The sequence below is a fragment of the Manis pentadactyla genome, chromosome X, assembly GCF_030020395.1.
Source record: "Manis pentadactyla isolate mManPen7 chromosome X, mManPen7.hap1, whole genome shotgun sequence".
Lineage (NCBI taxonomy): Eukaryota > Metazoa > Chordata > Mammalia > Pholidota > Manidae > Manis > Manis pentadactyla.
Window position 1 is genome coordinate 103,819,070 of NC_080038.1, and position 20,235 is coordinate 103,839,304.

General features: G+C 43.2%; 1 protein-coding gene across 3 annotated transcripts in view; it reads right to left on the reverse strand.

The window, feature by feature from the left end:
• The window catches only part of COL4A6 (collagen type IV alpha 6 chain), a 270,516-nt gene that overhangs the window by 44,065 nt on the left and 206,216 nt on the right, over positions 1–20,235 (reverse strand). For all 3 annotated transcript variants that reach the window (XM_036924944.2, XM_057495272.1, XM_036924942.2), the window contains exons 4-13: positions 15,961–16,095; positions 14,820–14,864; positions 11,432–11,548; positions 9,042–9,110; positions 7,324–7,359; positions 4,504–4,566; positions 3,683–3,718; positions 3,462–3,503; positions 2,350–2,442; positions 988–1,041 (exon numbers count right to left, since the gene is read on the reverse strand). In XM_036924944.2, the coding sequence (XP_036780839.2) occupies positions 988–1,041; positions 2,350–2,442; positions 3,462–3,503; positions 3,683–3,718; positions 4,504–4,566; positions 7,324–7,359; positions 9,042–9,110; positions 11,432–11,548; positions 14,820–14,864; positions 15,961–16,095 (690 nt within the window). The remainder of the gene's footprint in view (positions 1–987; positions 1,042–2,349; positions 2,443–3,461; positions 3,504–3,682; positions 3,719–4,503; positions 4,567–7,323; positions 7,360–9,041; positions 9,111–11,431; positions 11,549–14,819; positions 14,865–15,960; positions 16,096–20,235) is intronic.

Below are 20,235 nucleotides of genomic sequence, written 5' to 3' on the forward strand. Positions count from 1 at the left end.
ACCTACAAAGGTCTTCATGATCTGGCTCCTGCCTCTTTTGCCTGGTTCTTGGCCTTGCTCACTCTGTTCCATTCACTCACCTTCTTGATCTTCTTCCAACATGCTGAGCTTTTTCCAACCTCAGGGTCTTGGCCTTTGTGGTTCCCTTGGCCAGAAACACTCTTTCCCATCTTCATGTGACTTTGCTCCCTCCTCATACTTCCTCAGAGAGGCCCGTCTTGATCACTCTGTCCAAAGGAGCCCACCCCATTCCCCAGCCACGCTCCACCACTTCACCATTTTTTACCTTGTATGTATCACTAACCACTGTGTGAACTTGTTTTTCATTCGTTTACTTGTTTATTGTCTGTCTCCTCCCTCACTACCCCATTAGAATGTCCTCTCCTCAAGAACAGGGACTTTTACTCATTAGACTGTTATTTACTGTTGTAGCCTCAGAGTCCAGCAGAATGCCTGGCACATAGGGACACCCAAAAAATATTTTTTGAATGAAAAAATCTAAGATACAAGGGGGCAGATAGGAAAATAAACATAGGATTACTAAGATTAGCTACCACTTACTGAAAATTGATAAGTGACAGGCATATACTAAGCCCTTTTCATGCATATTACCTCATTTAATCCTCATGACCACCCTATTATTGTCCCATTTTTTTGTAAGTTAGGAAACTGAAGCTCAGAACAGTTAAGAGTCTTGTCCAAGTCACAGCTAGAAATTGTTGTAACCAGAAGTCAAGCCTGGTTCGGTTTTAACTCTAGAGCTTGACTTAATGACCTCTAAGATTAAGATACATAGTTTGATAAGGAACCATGCTAATGTCCCCATGGGTTCGAGAAACAAGAACATTTCTTTAAATGCCTGCCAATAATGAAGATGGTGGAACTCTACAATAATCACAGGAAAAGGTCTTCCTGTTAGCCTTCTATTGCTATAACTTTTATCCAATCAGATCCTTAAACACATGTTGACCAAATAGGGAAACTTACTGGGAAGCCTGGAGGGCCGCTTATTCCTGGAAAGCCTTGAAGCCCTGGTTCACCCTGGAAAACCAACCAAAGCTTAATTAATGAATAGCAACAGGAGGCAGTGAACACAAAGGAGATGGCTCCTGTGAGCTACTTGGGTTGGGCAGTGGGGAAACAATGGGATTACAGGATTGGGGCACCCCAACTAGTGACTGCACCAGGATGTCTTAGTTTAGGGACCCCTTTGTGTTGTGGGAATAGCCAAGACCCATGACAGGAAAAGAAAAGTATCTAAAACAGAATCTCAAATTCTCAGGCTAATTAGGAGACAGAAGGATGATCATATGTTTTCTTTCTAGTGGAAGAAGATACTCAGTACAAATTCCTAGAGCAAATTATAGGCTGCAAAGAAATCAGTAGTTTTGGGGAGAAAATAACAATTATAATTTGGATAGGGATATATAAACACTCTAATCTATGTTTCCCTGATGTGCTTATTTACTTATATGTGCCAGGGAAGGGCTCCCTAAGGTTTGGGAATGGTAAGAGAGGCAGGCAATCTTTCATATGCTCCAAAACTTTTTCCAAAGCAATGATTACTTCCTGTAAATCAACCAGGAGAGGGCTTAGAGCCTTTGCTTCTACAAAGACAAAATTAAAGAAATGGGACTAAACACTTTCCCTGCCTGGATCCCTTGACTACAGACACAGAATCACAAAACTCAAGGGAACCCCAGGCAGGAAGGGAATGCAGGGTACTGAAAGGTATCTGCACACCTTATCAATAGATAGCTAGTGAAATACAGCCATGTGTTACACTCTCACATCAAAATACAGATTACAAAATATCTTGGTTAAATAGGTCTATAGCTTCAGACTTGGTAGTTCAGATCAGGTGAATTAGGGCATCTATTGACACTTGGTGATGATGTATCCGATGTTCAGGGTCAAGTTTTTGAGGGCAAATAAATTCTTTACAAATGTAACTCAAAAGCAACCATTTTAACATAGGTGTTCTGTCACAGTGCTTGGGGAACAACAGAAGTATTAAGAGGGTTGGGAGTTAGGAGGGAAAAAAAACAACTATTTAATGTTTTTTTAATTTACTCAGCATCTTGATAATTGAATCTGCAAAACTGAAACACAGAAAATAGCACTTAAATGAATACTCAGAAACCCAGGCACACTCGCAAAAAAAAAAAAAGACTTTTTAGAAAGCTTCTTATAAGGGACAAAATAAAGAAGGTTTTACTCTCACTTCTGAACAAAAATCCATTACCCAGAAACCTCTTATCCTTCCAGTACAGTATGGTTATTAGAGCTAAACTCTGGTGTTAAAAAGGAAAAGCTTATTAATTTTTCCTGTTCTTAAAAGATCACTACCTTGGATCCTTTTTTCCCTTTGGGAAATCCCATAAATTCCAGCTCCCCGGTAGATGGTGGGGGTCCTGCAGGGCCAGGAAGGCCAACATCCCCCTGTAAGATCAAAGGGAACATTAAGCAAAGCAGAAACTACACAGACCATTTCTCCAGAGGGTAGGTTTGTTCTCTGGCTGGAATTCACAAATAAACTGTCCATTACTTTGGCCTCTTCATCCTCACCCTTGCATCAATGAGGAAACAAAATTATCAGTGCCAAGGGGTGAAAAGAATTATAAACCTGATCAAATGCTTCAGTGCAGAGGGAGGAAGCAAGATGCATAAAAAGAAGGCACAGGTTCATGGTTGCCATGAACATGCACAGAAGGATATTTAGAAGTGACCAAAAAAGGAGTTTGAGCAAGGTGAATGGCCATCTCCTGGCAATGGTGATCAGACTCTAATTGGTCTAGTCCTTGCCTAGAGCACCAGCAGAGGCAGTAAAGGCTGTGTTGGAACACCAGGAGCTGGATTTGTTCCTTGAAGGCAGTGCAGTCTATAAGAGGCAGCCATTGAGGTGGGGAGGACGAGCTCTCAGTCTCCCTTGAGACTCCCAAACCACTATACAGTTCAGAGGGAAATAGGCGAATGAGGGAAGGGACATAAAAGAGAATGATGAAAGAGAGGTTAAGGAGGACAGAGAGATGGGGTGGAGAGAGATAGTGAAGAGGAGAGGAGGAGGGAAGAAGAAGAGGAGAATGAAGAGGAAGAAGGAGGGAGGGAACAGGAAAAGCAGAGAAAAAGAAAGAGAAGGTGATGCAACATACAAAACACCAGGAAAATACCCAGGTGGAAGGAAGAGGGAATATATTTCAAGAGAGTATGTTTGTAAGACATATACACTTCTCAGGTAGGAAACAGCAAGATGACAATATTTTGAAGGAAAAAGATCACAATAGCCTATGTGTGCCATGCAGTCCTCAAGGGAACCCACCCAAGGATCCATGTGGGTTGGGAAATGCTGATTTCCCATGGCAAATATCCAAATCCCCTTACACAAGCAGGCACATGTGTGCAGCCAGAGACGTTTCTTGAAGCATATAGAGAGCAGATAGTATTTTCCAAAATCTATTTACCTTGACTCCTTTCTCTCCTTGGAAACCTAACCCCATATTTCCCTGGGGTGCAGGGGTACAGGGAGAAAAAACAAAATCAATTACTAAACAAGCTCCAGGAACTTAAATTGGAATGCAGTCTTTTAACTAGGAAGTGTGTTTAACCAAACCAGAATATGTCTGGGGAAACTAGAGTATGTAGTAAAAGGAGGCCAAATGCCCCAAAGACAAAGTATACTTACATCAGGACCAAGGAAGCCAGGGGGGCCTGGAGGACCCTATGATAAAAATGAAAGAGCACTTGTTAGTGTCAGCCTAAAAGAACCTAGGCATATTGAGAATCAGTGGGGGGATAGGTCCCCCATTCCCTTGGTGTAGCGTGGCTTCAGCATAGCCAATCCTAGCTCCATCTCCCATGGTTTGTTTTTTATCACCTTTGAAATCTCCGAGACTGACCTGATAACCACATTCATACTAATGTAGTGAAGACTTCATGCATCATTCTTCCAATTGGCCAGGAATTTTAAAACAATAACCTTTGGTAAGCTACACTAAAGTAATCAGCAGTGGGATTTCATGGACTGGAGAGAGAACAATCAGGGGACAGGGCTTTCCCAGAGCCACGTGGATGACTGGCTATGCTCTTTCTGTACCAGTGATGGCAAATAGGTTTGGTATCAGAAAGGTAAGTAGGTAGAGCTATCCAAGGTGCAGTATTGAGAAGGACTTTGAAGCTTCTTCTGTACTCAGGGTGGGTGATGGCAGTGGTGATATAATTAATTAGCAATGCCTGTCATGGGTGAGTGGAAAGGAAGGTGGAAATAGATGTGCCAGGCTATTCTTTAGGCTAAGAGGCTAGGAGGCTTTGGAGGTACAGAGTGGACAATAGAAAGAAATAAAGACAACAAATAGCTCTTTACTAGAGCATCCTTCATTTTGATCCCCAAGAATGGAAGTTGCCTTTCTCTCCTAGGAGGGCCTACATTTACACAGGTTTACATTTAATCCATGGTCTGGTGAGGAAAGCATTCATGCAAGTACTGGGATCACATGGCAGACTTACTTCCAATCCTGATGGCCCCATGGGTCCTGCAGCTCCTGGAGATCCGGGTGCTCCTTGTGGGCCCTAGAGATGCAAGATTTTACCACGGTCAAAAATGTAAGATAGTTTCTCAAGAAAAATGAAAACATATGCCCACAAGGATTGCACAAGAATGTTCATAGCAACTTTATTGACAGCAGTAAAAAGCTGGAAATGTCCCAGTTGTCCACTGATTCAAGGACTGATAAACTGCAATTCATCCCAAAGGTGGAATAAATACTCAAAATAAACAGTAGCAAAGTGTGAATATATGAAACAACGTGGATGAATCTCCAAAGCATTGTGCTAAGTGAAAGAAGCCAGACCCCAAAAGCTACATAATTGTATTTGCCCTTTATATGAAGTTCTAGAATAGGAAAAACTGATCAATGATGAAAAAAAATCACAAGAGTGCTTGCCAGTGTGGTGGGGTGGGGACAGGGCTTGACTGGGATGGGGCAGGAGGGAACTTTCTGAAGTGATGGGAATATTCTTTACCTTAGAAGGGTTCAGATTACCTAAGAGTATGCATTTGTCAAAACTCAGCAAATGCACATGTAAGATTTGTGCATTTCATTGCATGTAGATTTTACATAAAAAAAACGGTAAACACTCTGAAGTCTAGCTAATGATAGATATGCTGTAGTATTTAGGGGTATGAGTTCTGCTGTCTGCAATTGACTTTGAAATGCATCAAAAATAAGATGGATTGATGGATGGATAGCAGTGGGATAAAACAAGGACAGTAAAATAGTAGTGTGAGTGTTCACTGCAAAATTAATTCAACTTTGTATTAGACAATGTTCATATTAAAATGATATAAAAAAACTTAAAGAAAGCCAAACAATTCATGTTAAGGTCAGTTAAAGAAGCCTTCAAGACAAATACTATTATCAGTAATAAAGAGAGGGCATTTCATAACAATAAAATTGGTTAATTCATCAAGAAGACATAATAATCTTAGATGTATGCATCTAATAGCAGAGCTTCAAAATACATGAAGAAATACCTGACAGAACTTCAGGGAGAAACAAACAAATCTGCAACTATAGTTGGAGATTTTAACATTCCTCCTTCAGTAATTAATAGAACTACACAAAAATATCAGTGAGGGCATATGAGAGCCAAACAACATTATCAACTACCTTGACCTAATGAATATTTTTTAGGTTACACTTACAGTAACCTAAAAACTGGTCAAACTCAACCAGTTGAATACATATTCCCTTCAAATGCATATGGAACACTCACCAAGAGCATTCTATGCACTGGGCCATGAGACAAATCTCAAAAAAAATGTAAAAGGATTGAAATCATACAGAGTGCACATTCTAATTGCAGTGAAATCAATAATAGAAAGCTATCTGGAATGTTGTCAAGTATCTGGAGATTAAACAACATGTATCTCCGGGAACCAAACCAAACATTAGAAGAGAAACTAGAAAATAATTTGAAGTGAATAACAGTATTAAAAGCAAGACAATGAAGTTTGAAGAGAAAGATGGTAGGAGGAAATGTATGGCCCAATCAAAATCAGGGAGCAGTAATAAGGTGACATGTGCCTAGGTAAGAGATGGAGTGGCTAAGTGAAGTTGAGACTTAGGAGGAAGAGGAAGTAGGGTTTCAAAGATTCCCCAGCAATGTATGAGAGTCAAACATTGCTTTGACAGTAACTAATAACCTGTCATCTTCTTACTGATCACAAATCTCCAATGCAGTCACCAATGCCCCTCCCCAAATCTAAGTGGTTTATTTATCATGCAGTATGTATGTAGAAGGACAGTGCACCTTTGTGGGCAGGGAAATGAATCTCTAGACAAGCTATGCAGCAAACTCAGTGGATGTTATTTTACAAATGTAGTTACTACATCATCTCAACTGATGTTGTTTAGCTCTAGGGGACCTGCATGCCCTTGGTCCTTACTCATCTCTGCATACATGTGGGCTTGCAGAAATCTTGTTTATTGCCTATCTTTTCTCACACTACTCTCTCTGTTCAGAAAGCTTCCTCCCATTGTCAGCCAGCCTAAACATCACTCCCACTTCTCAGAGGCTACCTTCTCTATCTTAGATATAAAGTCTCTCATGAGCTATCCTTAGGTGGACAGCATCTCTTCCTTGAAACTGTTGTGGAATTCTTATGCCACTGCCCTACTAGTTCTTCACATCCTTGGGGGCAAGGGGGCAGAGACCATGTCTGCATCATCTCGGGGATCGCTTCTAGCACTTTGCTGATGGTAGCTCAACAACTGTTCTGGAATGAAAGAAGAAAGGCAGGAACCCCAATACAGAAAGGAAGGGGTTTTTCTTAAGCTATTTTAAAAGAAAGTGATGACAATGTGGAAACTCAAGGAAAAAAGAAAGCTCTTACTAATACAACCTATATCCTTGCATGGACTCACTAAGAGTCCCTAAAAGGAAGTTCTATATAGAATATCTTGTAAAAAAGAGTGTTTGTCTTCTTTTGTTTGACCCACAGCACTCTGAACACACAGAAAACACCTAGGAAAACACCTAGGAAAGCCTAGGCAAAATTCTTTCCTAACACCTCCCAGGGAGTATGTAGGTCCCCAGACTAAGGGTCTGAAAGCCTGCCCTCTGTGTAATTTGAGGTGGACAGTCCATCCTCTCAGTACTTCCTCATCTGGAAGAATGCAGTAGAGGGACCTTTCTCCTTCAGCTCTCTGGATTTTCCTTGAGGAGGTCTACAAAGATATTTGGACACCACAGAGAGGAATGAAAACAGACCATCAGTAACTGTTGACCAAATATTGATAGCTCAACACAGAAATAACAACTTACAGCAATTCCAGCCAGTCCGGGCAGGCCAGGTTTCCCCTGAGAAACAGACAAAGTCAGGACACTGAAGAGAGTAATAAATGAAACCTGTAGTATTTCATACATAACTGACCTAAGATTCACAAGCATAAAAACACACCACTGAAGCTTGGCTCTCCTCTGTCAAGGTCTTGCGTTTTAAATACTGCATGAATTGGACATATTCAACCACTTACTTTTTTTTTCCTAAGAAAAATCTGGACTCTAGAAGACAAATATTATAGACTTGGTTGAACAGGATTTCATATTTTACTTGGATTAATTAATTTTCACCTTTGCTAGGAACTCATCAATTAGAAATGGCTTCTGCGGGCTGGTGATTTTCCTGCTCTTTTTGGAGGAAAGCAAAGCTACCTTCCCATGTGCCTTCATCCCCAGAGAATCTGTGCCCATATGTATACAATGCAAATCAGCCATTTCAAGGGAGAATCAACAGAGCGTACAGTCTCTGATTACGTTTTAATTACTTTGCAGCATCTTAAGTCACTATATGAATCTGTAATATAACCATCTTGTGGAAATTGCTGTGTTCCACTGGGTCCAGGGTCTCTGATTTTTGGCAAAACCGTTTAATCAATGTTTGCTATGACAATAGCCATATTTTGACACCTGCTAATCTTACCCTATTTGGCTTACTGTCAAAAATCAGCTCTTTGCTCATGGAAAGAGCACTGCCTGGGTTTTAGCTCTTCTGTAAACTGGCTATGTGACTCTGAGCAAGTCACATAGCCTTTAGTATACCTCAGTTTTTCTACCTGTAAAATGAACAACATGAATCCAACAATCAGGAAGTCCTTTCAAGTCTAAGATTCTATTTTTTGCTATGGCATCTATAGTCAAGAGTCCAAACCCTATACCTTCTACAGCTCTCAGCCACCCACCCCTGCGACTGACTTCCAAAGTGATTTCCAATGTTCCTGGCTCTGTACATGGATGGAAGAATGGCAAGTGCCATCCTCAGCTGAGTGAGCTTGGGTACATCTTCCCCTCAGATGCTGGGTACATATATTCCTGTCTGCTACTAGGGAAATGATGGGCAAACTTCCCACTCTGCAAAGGAATAGGGCCAATCATCTGGCACTAGAGTTTGCTGAGGGTCCACAGGATACCAGGCAGTATAGACCAAGAGCAGTCACAAGAACACAGAAGGTTCTTATCACTTCTAGGAAGAGATGAAAGTTTCCAACCAGCTGCAGAGTTGAAGGGCAATTTTTGCAGACAGCCAGGGGCCCTGCTTGGGTGATGGGCTGGTGTGCAGATACAGAAAAGGGCAGGGCCAGGATCCTGGGCTGGTGGCCATGCTGAGATGGACAGAGACATACATGGCTTCAAACCAAGGTATGCAGACATCAAGGATTCTGGAGTAGACAAAAGGTATCTGCCTCCAGGAAATGTTTCCATTTGTCAAAAAAAATGATACCCATGCAAACTGTTTGCTGATCTGGCTCCCATATTAGGTCTAGATCCTACAAAGCGAATCTCTTGGACAGTATGGTTGAAAACATTTCTGTCAATGTTTCTATCACAAAAAGAAGCTCCGGATCCTCTTTAAACCCAGCTTGGTCTGCTTCTTAAAGAGAGACATGGATGCTAGTTTTGGAAATGTTTTTATTGGAGGTGGGGCCCAGTCCAGGGGAACTCAGTTTGTAGCCCACTCAGCTGTCTGCCTTAGAGTCTCTTACCTTCATTCCTTTCAAACCACTTTGGGCAAGGACAGGTTCACCTTTAGAGCCTTTCTGACCAGGAAGCCCCTGAGAAAAATGATAACAACTTGTGAAGAAATGCATACACATGGAGGTTTGTTAATAGCATGATCTGATCAGATAGAGGACAGAACAGCAAAAGCCTGAAACCGTGTGGTTTATTCTATGGCAGAATCGGCTGTGCTAAGGGGCAAAGTACATCCCCCAAACTAGGTGTTGTGTCTCAAAGCTGTATGCCTACCCCCCACCCTCAAGTCAGAGTCTATAAAGGGATTAGAAAGTAGGAGACTCTGAATCTATTCAGAGCACCGATCTGAACATCCACACAGAATACACGTGTCATTCAGAAGCCTATAGAGCTCACCTGCCCCATCCCTCACAGGTATAAAACACTGACAGAGCCTTTGTCTAGGACAGTGGTCAGTGAACCACACAGTAAATAATTTAGCCTTTGTGGGCCATATCTGGGCTCTGTCACATAATTCTTCTTCTCTTATTATTCAAAGTCTTCTAAAAACGTAAAAACAAGCCACAGGCCCGGTGTCACAGTGGCCAGTTTGCTGCCCCCTGGCCTAAGAGTCCTTCATGCCAATCTGGGGCTTGTGTTTTGTTTGTCTCACTTTCTCACATATACCCACACTTACAGCTTGGTCACTGAAGGCAATCACACTGCTCTTTAACTAAAATTCCAATTAAATGATACTATGATGAACATAGGGGTACATACATATTTTTGGATTAGTGTTTTTGTTTTCTTCAGATAAATACCCAGATATGGAAACAACCTAAATGTCCATTAATGGATGAATTGATAAAGAAGATGTGATACACACACACGTATGCACACACACACACACACACACACACACAGTGGAATACTACTTGGTCACAAAAAAGAATGAAAATTTGCCATTTGCAACAACATGGATAGACCTTGAGAATATAATGTTAAATGAAATAAGTCAGAGAAAACAAATACCATGTGATTTCACTGACATGCGGGATCTAAAAAAGAAAACAAGCACACAAGCAAAACAAAACCCAACTCACAGATACAGGGGACAGATTGGTGGTAGCCAGACGGGAGGGGCTAAGGAGGCAGGTGAAATGGGCAAAGGAGACCAAGAAGTACAAACTTTCAGTTAAAATCATAAGCCATGGGGTTGCAGTGTATACCATGGGGACTACAGTCAATAATATTGTACTGCAAATGTGAAAACTGCGAAGAAAGTACATCTTAAAAGTTCTCATCACAAGAAACAAATGTTGTAAATTTGTATGGTGACAGATGGTAAATAGACTTATGTGATCATTTTGCAATGTATACAAATATCAAATCATTTTGTTGTACACCTGAAATGAATATAATGTTATATGTCAATTATACTTTAATAATAATAATAAAGAACAGGCGTAGCACTGGAATAAGATATACTAAAAAAAAAAACCCCACCAATTAATTCATGTAGCTATCCAATAGATAGTGTGATTTCTAGCTAAATATATCATATCAGTGCCCTTATTAGCTTAGATTATTTCAAGTGAGGTTGAGAATGGGCTTCAAATGTGTTATTTTTCTCTTTCTAGGCACTTGTGAAAGCAGCCTTGCAGGGGCATAGTATCTATTAGAGATCCTTTAGATACCAATATTTAAGCCCTAACTAGATGAATAGAATTAAATAGAAGTGGTGACACCAGGCTCCAATAAATGCCTTATCAGTCTCAGAACTAAAGACTATGATGTGGGGAGTGGGGAGAAGGGGGCAAACTATGTCAGTGTAGTGTAGGATTTCTCAACTATTTCTCACTGTTGACACTTTGTGGCAGGTGATTCCTTGATGCTGGGAGCTGGTTGTCCTGTGCCAGGAGCAATTGTGATGACCAAAAATGGCCATCATAACTGTCAAATGTTCTGGATTGGTGGGGGTGGAGGCAAAAGCACCCATGGTTGAGAATCACTGGTGTAGACCAAGCTTGCCAAGGCCTTTGGGTCATTAGTGCTCCATGATCCCATGTAAGCCTTCCAATTACTGCATTTCCCAATATAGTCTGATGTGGGAATATGTCAAAAGTTCAAGCATGTACTTTGCTCTGAAGTTTACTACATTCTTTAACAATCTTGCCAACTCTAAAAGCATCATTTTAAAAAACCCATCTAACTAGTGTAGCATGTGTACACTCCCTGCAATCGATATTCTTCTTTATACATTTAATGTTGTGGCATTGCCAGCATAGACTCTGGCAGTGGATAAGAGGCTGTAGTGGTTGCCCCACAGATGCTTAATGAGATCTCCAGAAAAGTAGAAAAAGGGCACACTCAGAGGCAAGGGAAGTCATCTGAAATAATATACAAAGATCTGGTAGCATACGGGTAGTCCGAGAAGTCCAGGATAGCCATCAGGGCCTGGAAATCCAACAGCTCCCTGAGTTCCATTACAGCCGTCCAGGCCAGGTGGGCCTCTGGGTCCTGGTTGTCCAGGGTGGCCCTGTGAAAGTGAAAAGAAGGGATCAAGTCAACCACAGGACTCCCAGCTACTTTGACATCCTCCACAGTGAGATGCCAGGTGTGCTGCCCAACTCTGGCTCCTTGTCCACCTCCTTAGCCCCATCACCTATGCTGTCATAGCTTTCCTTTATACTCAGGTGTATGTGGCTGATGGCAGCTCAGTGTTAAGCCTCCCAAAAGGATCCATGCTTTAATAGGATCAATGCTGAAACCAAAGGGGTCAAGCATGAAGAAATGGGATACACAGGGTGTGGCAACTTTACCTTCCCTGGGTACAAAGACATGCTAAGATGGGGCTTAGCTGTCTGGCAGCTGAACTACTACCAACAGGGAATCATGCCAGGTCTAAAGATTCCTCAGAACAGACTGCAACCTGGGATGCCTGGCATGGCTTTCTATGGCTGAACACACAAATAGGATGACTTGCTGTATTCCAGAAAAGCAATGTACCTCAGAACCCAGACTTCAAAAGAAAAGTTGCCATTTGGTGAGTGGTACATGTTCACTTTGAAGATGTAAATCTGGTGTGCTCATTTACAAGTCTCCAGGCAGGGAAATGTTTGAGATTGATTCCATGAGAAAAGCTAAACATAAATTGCAAAAGACAACTCGAAAACTTCTGGTCCCAACTTAACTTGAACTGGAGACATTTGATAAACATATATTTCTTGCAGGTGCCAACAGCCCCAGTTCACAGCTGTGATATCATTAAATCCCACAGCCCTCCCACCCCTAGTCTGTGTTGTTCTAATATTGAATATCTTAATGAATGCTTGTTTGTTCACTCTCTCAGCTGGTTGCTGGGCCCCTTAGTGCACAGACTTGAATGATCATGAAATGACTACTTGCTCATTCATATTGAAACTATCTACGTGACAGCAAAAATGTAGTTTTGGGACCAAAACCCGTGACACATATGTTAGCGATCAGCCAGTATTCGGAGGGGAACCAGGTTTGTGCTGTGATCCTGTTTAGTAAGATGTCCTGGGGAAGCTGTTGGTTTCAGCCACTGAAAGAGGAGCAAACTAAATGGTCTGACTGAACCCAGAGTGTTTGTGTTTTCCTCTGCCTGAGGGAGTCCTGCCAGTCTGAGAACTGTTGTTTTTATAGGCACTAGAGGTTGGAGTCAGTTCCCCAACTATTTTTAGAGTTTCCACTATATGACGAATTCAGCCCTGGGGTTTCTGAGGCCTCTGAGCAGAGCTGAAAACATACTCTATGCTTTCAAGCAGCTAGATCAGACTATTGCACAACACAATCAATAAATATCATGGGGCCATACATAATAAGGTGCTAGAGTGTGGGGGACAGATACCAAGGACTCCTAGGAGGTTAGAGACGGAAGGGAGAGGTAAGCAGTAAACAGAAGGTGCCCAATAGATACATCTTAAACAGCTGGAATAGAGGGAAGGAACAAGGAAGAATAACTTCATGGAGTTAGTGAAGCTTGGAGCCTGAAACTAAAGCAATCCTAAGTCAAAAGAAAATTTATAATCTTTGGTCAAGGGAAGGGTCAAGTAAAGGGCCAAGGGAGTGGAAACTGCTACTGGGAGCCATACGTGCACATGGAGGGCTCTGGACACCTGTGACTCATTCCCCCAAGCAATGAAACCCCAAAGGGAAATGATCAATTTCTGCAAGCCCTAGGGATGTCTTGGTCACAGGTTGGAGGCAGAAGTGTCCAGCTGGACTCTGGGGCAGGTTCCAGCTCAGAACTGGAATTGGCTTCTGCATCACAGGGATCACTTGCTTCCAGCCTCCATTAAACAGAGACTACAGCTCCCAATCCTCCCCTCATCTCCAGTGAAGCCAGCTCCCCAGGATGAATGGACAAGGTGGTCTGCAGTTTGCTAGTGCACCTCACTCTCTTGCTTCTAGAATGGAGACTCTGGATAGAGTGGCCAAAGGAATATAGCCATTAGAAAATGCCAGGGGACATCATAAAAAGATGGCCAACCCCATCCACTTAACTTCCCCACCGGGCCACTACTGAGTATTCTGTGGACCCTGCAGTTAAATAAAATGCAGAAATCTGACACCTATTTGTTGATACATATAATAAACATGAGGCAAGTGAGCCTCATATCCTCCAAATCCACAAATGTATACTAGATCTGAGGAGAAAAATGAATCAGATGACTGTGTCATATGCTCTTTCTGTATCCCCATAGTAATGCTAACATATATCAGTGCTCATGAAATACCTATAGATTGGTACAAAGAGATTCAAGCTCCCTTGCCCGATACTAGATCATTATGCAGTATGATATAAGAAGCTGTTAAGTCTAGGGTTTACCAAGCTGTGCTCTGATACGGTTTAGAAGAACCCCTCAGAGGTTGTTGGAAGGATAAAAGCAGGCTCCAGGAACTCCTTCAAGTGAAAGAGCTCCACTTTTTCCAGTTCTATATGCTGAACTTCCGCACAAGATTTGAAACCAATCTCTTACACAAGATTGAAAAACACTGCTGTAGACAAACACAGCCCAGGCTAACGATGAAATATATGGAGAAGTGCCAAATGACACAACCAAAAACTGACAGCATCAGGTTCCAAATACTATATTTTAAAGGCTGGCCAAATGTTATGGACTCTTCAGTGGTGGACTTAGTAGACATATAGGGCAAAAATGAAGAAACTAAGGGATTGGGCTGGATGGAATGGGAAATGGAGATGTCTGCAAGCTCCAAACTCTCCACTTAGCTCCAGCAAAGCCAGGTTCTCAGAATGAATGGAAGAGGCTGCCTCCAAGCCATCTCTGGAGTACTTGCTTTGTAAAAACCAAAGGGAAATTTACCCAGAAATAAGGCTGAAGAGAACAAATTACTGAAATGAAATGTGTCAAGATATCGCTAAGGAATTTTCTATCTAATTTCATGTCCTTTCTTAATTTTCTTATAATGAGTATGCATATGCTCTAATGTGGCACTGTCTCCACACTTCAGAACCAGTCCCTCACCTCTGATTAAAGCTCTCCTCAACACAGAAGACCAAACTCATTTTGGCTAAGATACTGATGATTTCTCATGCCTGCACATGTCCCTGCATCCCCCAACCATCTGATTTAGTGCTGTCTGTAACTGAATCCCAGGGAAACTGTGTGTAACCACAGCCCTACGAACCTTACCATGCACATCTCAACATTTGACTCTGAGCATGCTTGCATGAGACAGGTGTTGCTAAGGCCAAAGTGCTTGAGCTATGAGGGAGAACCTAGAGATGGTATCAAAAATGCCTCTGTGGACACACTCACCGGAATCCCATTGATGCCAAGAAAACCAGGAACTCCCATGGGCCCCTAAAAGAGGAGTAAGGAGAAGAATGTTGAGACAATCCAATTGCTCTCCAATGGGGCTTATATATGTGATTCAGGACCTAAGTTGTTAAGAAGTGTTTTGTACTTCCCTCTCCACATTATGTGACCTTGCTTCCCACTCCAGTTCCAAGTGACCACATGCCTCTACCTAAAGTCTCAGACATGTCTGTGTTCTTGTCTTAGGTAATGTGGTTAAGACCTAAAATTAAGGCTCAGTATTACATGCTGCCTTGACATGCAGGAAAACCAGGAAGGCCTCAAATGCAAGTTCCCCTCTCCATTCTGCTCCTAGAGATAAGGTCTCCTTATCAAACAGACCATACACAGTTGTTGATTTCTATTCCCTGCTGGCCCACTGAATTATTCAAACAAGCCAACCACACCCTCCCTCAGGAACCAAGGGGCACTTCACCCTCTTGACACTACAAAGTCTGCCTCCTATAGCCCCTTCTGGTTCATGCTGCTCCAGAGTGCAAGCCTTGTGTGGCCCTGTGTGGTGTGTGGTATCCTCCTTCCCTGTGCTGTGAGAATATATGATCAGTAAACTTGTTGTCCATCTCTTCTGTCTTGTGGCAGGTGTCACATCTTTGGGTGGGACTCCTTCCCTTACCAATGGGGTGAAGAGGAGGTGATTAAAATCAACAGGAAACAACCTGAGCTGCTAAATTGAGCCAGCCACCACTGAGATATGATCAGTCTCCTTTCTTGCATCTCTTTCCCTGTATTTGTAGCCCAGATTGCTTCCCAGTCTTGCTTGTATTCGTGACCTCTATTGCCCAGCTGATTGGGCTTCTGGCCCAAGCCCACATGGCTTTCCAACCGCCGTGAACCCACTTGTTTAGCAAGTAGCTAAAACATGTACTTTACAGCTTGTTTGCTGTGGAAGTCTCTCCAGAAACGGGCTGATCATAGCAGCACACATAACCCAGCCTGTTTCTTATTCACGTATGTAGCCTGGCACCAAGGTATTCAGGATTAGTATTGTTCTCACAAATGAACAGAAAAGAGATCTGGAACCTTTCACCTTCATACATGTGGCCCGTGATCCAAAAGGAAATTCAAGCTTGGGTGCTCTTACCTTATCTCCTTTTGGTCCATATGATCCCAGAGGGCCTGGGGAGCCCCTTTCTCCTTTCAACCCTGATAAACCACTAGGGCCAGGAATTCCTTGAGGACCTGTTGGACCTTGAATTCCAATTGGTCCCGGTCGCCCCTAAGATGGACAGGAGTGCAATTAATCAATAGAGGACTTAACATCAACACTTCCCATTTTCCCAGGCACCAAGAACACTGTCATCACTTTACAAAATCATTTTGGCTTAGAGATCTGTGAAGCATGCCAAAGTTCCAGACACGGATCAGAAAAGGCTATTTTAGAGGCTGCTAAGCTTATTTGGATAAAACGTATTTTATAAGCACATTTAATAAGATTCATGTGCACCAAGACCCTTCAACTCTGTGCTTCTTAGGAGATTAGTTATTCAGGCTGGATAATATTGTCCTTTTCCTAGTTAATGCCAGGCCATCCATCAGATTGTCAAAATAGTGAAAGAACAGAACACTGGAGAGCATCATGACATTTTATAACTCACGTCCAAATGGCCAACCACATGCTTACAGTGAAGTCCAGAAATGGCTGTGCCTTCAGAACACTGCTCAAGGGTCCAGAAAGGGGAGAATTCAGAAACAGGCTGACCAAGGACCCCAGGACCCTATCATTGCAACTGGAAACAGGTGCTTACAGGGACACACACACACACACACACAGTTTATTTGCTCCTTCCCCAGCCCTCTCCTCTTCATCCTTCACCATCTTTACAGAGTTGAATGTGTAAAATCCAAGAAGCCTGAGAATTTCCATTAAGTATCAATTATGATAGCAAGAGGGAGCAGCCTGAGGATTCTGTAGGCTCTGGTTATAAAGTGTCTGTAACAATTAAGTCTGAGAGTTCAGGCTGACATTTTAAAGCTAACTGAGATAGAATTAACCCCAGTGGGTACAACACAGGCAGGCTAGTCTATCATTTAGAACAAGTCAGAGTAGGGCCTGAATTTTTTTTTTTGACAGAAAAGTGAAAATCGCTAGTAATGTGCATTATCTCTCAGAGCACACAACACCGTAACAGGTAGAAAGCCTATTTTCATAAATGTTTCCCATCTCCACCTCTTGGCCCCTTTCCTGACTGCCTGCAATTTCCTACAGATCTGTGAAAACTCTGAGAAAAGCCCATTAAATATGCCCTTTAGAGTTCTCACCTTCAAAGTTTACTTTTTAAAAGGCTGAAAAGAGGGCAGATGCTTTCTGCGCAGTGGTTAGAGGCATGTACTAGACACTCAGGTGGCCACCAGCGGTGCGGGGGATTTGGAGTAGAATTTCCAGTGTCAGTCTGACCCACAAAGACCTAGGACTCTTGCAGAAAAGTAAAAGATGGTCTGCCTGAGGAGATGCTATTACCACCCACTACCGCTTCACCTTCAACACCCAGCATGCAGCCTACAAAGGGTGCTAAGCTGTAGACTTTTTAATGGGCTTATTTCTGGGAATGATGGGGTGGCACATGAACTCTCACTTTTTATGCTTTTACCTCCCATCATTGGAATTTTGTTTACAATGATTCTGTTGTTTCTTACTCTTGTAATTTTCTCTTATATATGAAACTAAAAAGAAAAAGAAGCTTTGTAAAAACGAGTGCTGAAGTGTTGTTGATTAATGAAGAAGTCTAAAATGTGGGCCCAGCCTTCAAGACTGATGTACACAGAACCACAGTGAACAGCACAAAGAAAGGATTGGCCATGGAGGGTTGGTGGAATGCTTACATTCTGTCCACAGCTTGGGGAGTCATGGGCCACCCTGGAAAGGCTGAGTATGCCCCAACTGAAGTGGGTCTGGAAGGCAAGGTGGGAAAGTGGAAGACTTAATGTAGTAGGAATCAGGACCCTCAGAGGTTTCAGGGTGAGTGTGGGATGGAGGAAGGCAGTGTTTTACGGCTGACACTCATCAACGAGCATTCAGGAGAACATGTGTGTGTCAGCATGAGGCCAGGGCAGCTTGCCTGAGGCTGGAACAAGGGAGACAGATAAGAACCAGCTGTTGGGAGGAGGGGATGGGGTGGGGGTGGGAGTGTGGGGACAGGATGGGCTTGGCAGGGCCATGTCATTACTAGCAGAGGGGATGCAGTCAGGGCACTGAATGCTTGGCCCAAATCTAAGCCCTGCCCGAAGCTTTCCCACATCAAGGGAGGGGAGGTGGAGAGCACGACAAACCATTGAACTGAGAGACTACATTCTGCTGTGGCCCAGTTCCCATCTTGCTCACATCACTAGAGCCTGAGCACTGCCTGGTGTGGACACATGGGCTGGCACGCTCCAGCTCTGGTCTCTTGCCTTTGTGAGCACGTGCTCAGCAAGAGTAAGCAGGAAGTCTTCGGACTGAGGCAATTCTAGGGCTGGGCTTCACAGGAAATCGGATACCCACCAGAAAAGGCAGGTTCCATGGCCTGCTCCTGTTCTCTTGGCTGGGAAGACATGCTGAATCTGCCCGAGCTGCAGAGCCAACTCCTCTGTTCCAGCCAGACAGCTTAAAGTGAGTCTCCTAAAGAACTCATGAATTCTAATTTTTTTCCAAAGGGGCACTGGAAATGGCACCCCTCAGAGAAACGTGCATGTCTGGGCTGGCCCCAGCTAGAAACTTCTGAGACTGACATAAGGGCCAGAAGGGCCTGTGAGGATGTTTCGAGGCCTCTGAGCCACTGCGTCCTTAGCAGGGTGCCAGACCCTTCTGGAGCCTGAAGCCATAGGATATGGGACAAGGAGTCTTCCCACCCATTGAGATCCTTTCATACAGTGGCACAGAGCACTGGAACAAATGAAGATGGCAAAGAGAATAAATGCGAGACAGTTTCTTTTGTGGGTCATCAGCCATCTCTAGATATGCTAACTGTGTGCTTACAGCGTATGACTTTTTTCCCTTATTGCCAATGAACAGGGCTTCTGTCGCACTGCCCAGTGTACTGCTGAAGCTTAATACTAAATTGGTGATGAACTGCTTTTCTGTTGTTTTCTTCCAAAGCAGCTATGGATGGCACTTTTCATAATGACCAGCAGAGGTCAGTGTGAGAACATGGCGGTTACAGAGAAGCAGGTGGGTGGGTGGGCCTCTCCCACTACAGAGAAAAAGAAATCAAATCAGTGTCAGAGAAGTCACAGAATGTTCGAGCAGGAAGGCCCCTTAGAGACCATTTCGACTAGGTTCTGTTTTGTGCATGGGGGAAAAAGGAAGCCTAAAGAAGGGGAAAGACACGTATTGATCACATACCTGGAAAGGAAAACAACATGGGACTCAAACCATACTGCCTGCTCCTAGTGTGTGGCTCTTTCCCTGTTTGCCAGTGGCAGATGTCCTAGGGGGTCCTTAAGGCTGCTCCCCTACCCCAGGCCCACCCCTGGGACTGTCCCCATCAGTAGGCTGCAGCAGCCAGATGCTCACACATCATTTCTCTCCTCCGAGCTCTGATCATTTCACAGAATCAATCTGAAACACCATCACTGTTTGGACTGCTAGCAGAATTTCAATGGGCTTGGACCAGTGCCCTGTCCTGATACGTGTCATTTATTTTGGCAAATAGATTCAGACAGGGCAGAAGGGACTCCTCTGAGTCTTTCCAACAAGTTCTTGGGTCTCCATCTGCTCTCAGTTTTAAATATGCACATCAGGGTTTAATTCTCAAGAGAATAAGCTGGGACTTGTGCTTAAGGCCAGAAACTGTAGGCTCACGACTGCAGCCCTGGCTGGCTGCCTCCTGCTGACCATGCTGGGTTTGGGTCAGTATGCACTCTAAGGTCACCTTAGATCAGACCACACCCACAGCTCTAGCCCCAGATAACTGGGGTAACAGACTCAGAAATGAGTCTGCATATGAAGTACAGAAGTCTGCCCTTATCCATGAGGGATATGTGCCAAGACTCCCAGTGGATGCCTAAAACCACGGATAAGCAAATTCCATATATACTCTATTTTTTCCCACACGCGCATACCTGTGATAGAGTTTAACTTCTAAACTAGGGTCAGTAGAAGATTAACAACAATAACTAATAATACAATTATAACAATACACTAATAAATGTTATGTGAATGTAGTCCCTCTCTCTCAAAATCTCTTATTGTGCTGTACTCATTCTTCTTGTGATGATGAGAGATGATAAAATGTTTTCATGATGAGATGAAGTGAGGTGCGGGACATTCGCATTGTGTAGCGTTCAGCTACTACTGACCTGACCCTAAGTCAAAAGGGGGATCGTCTGCCTCCGCCGCACAGCTGACCGTGGATAACTGAGACCGCGGGAAGCAAAGCCA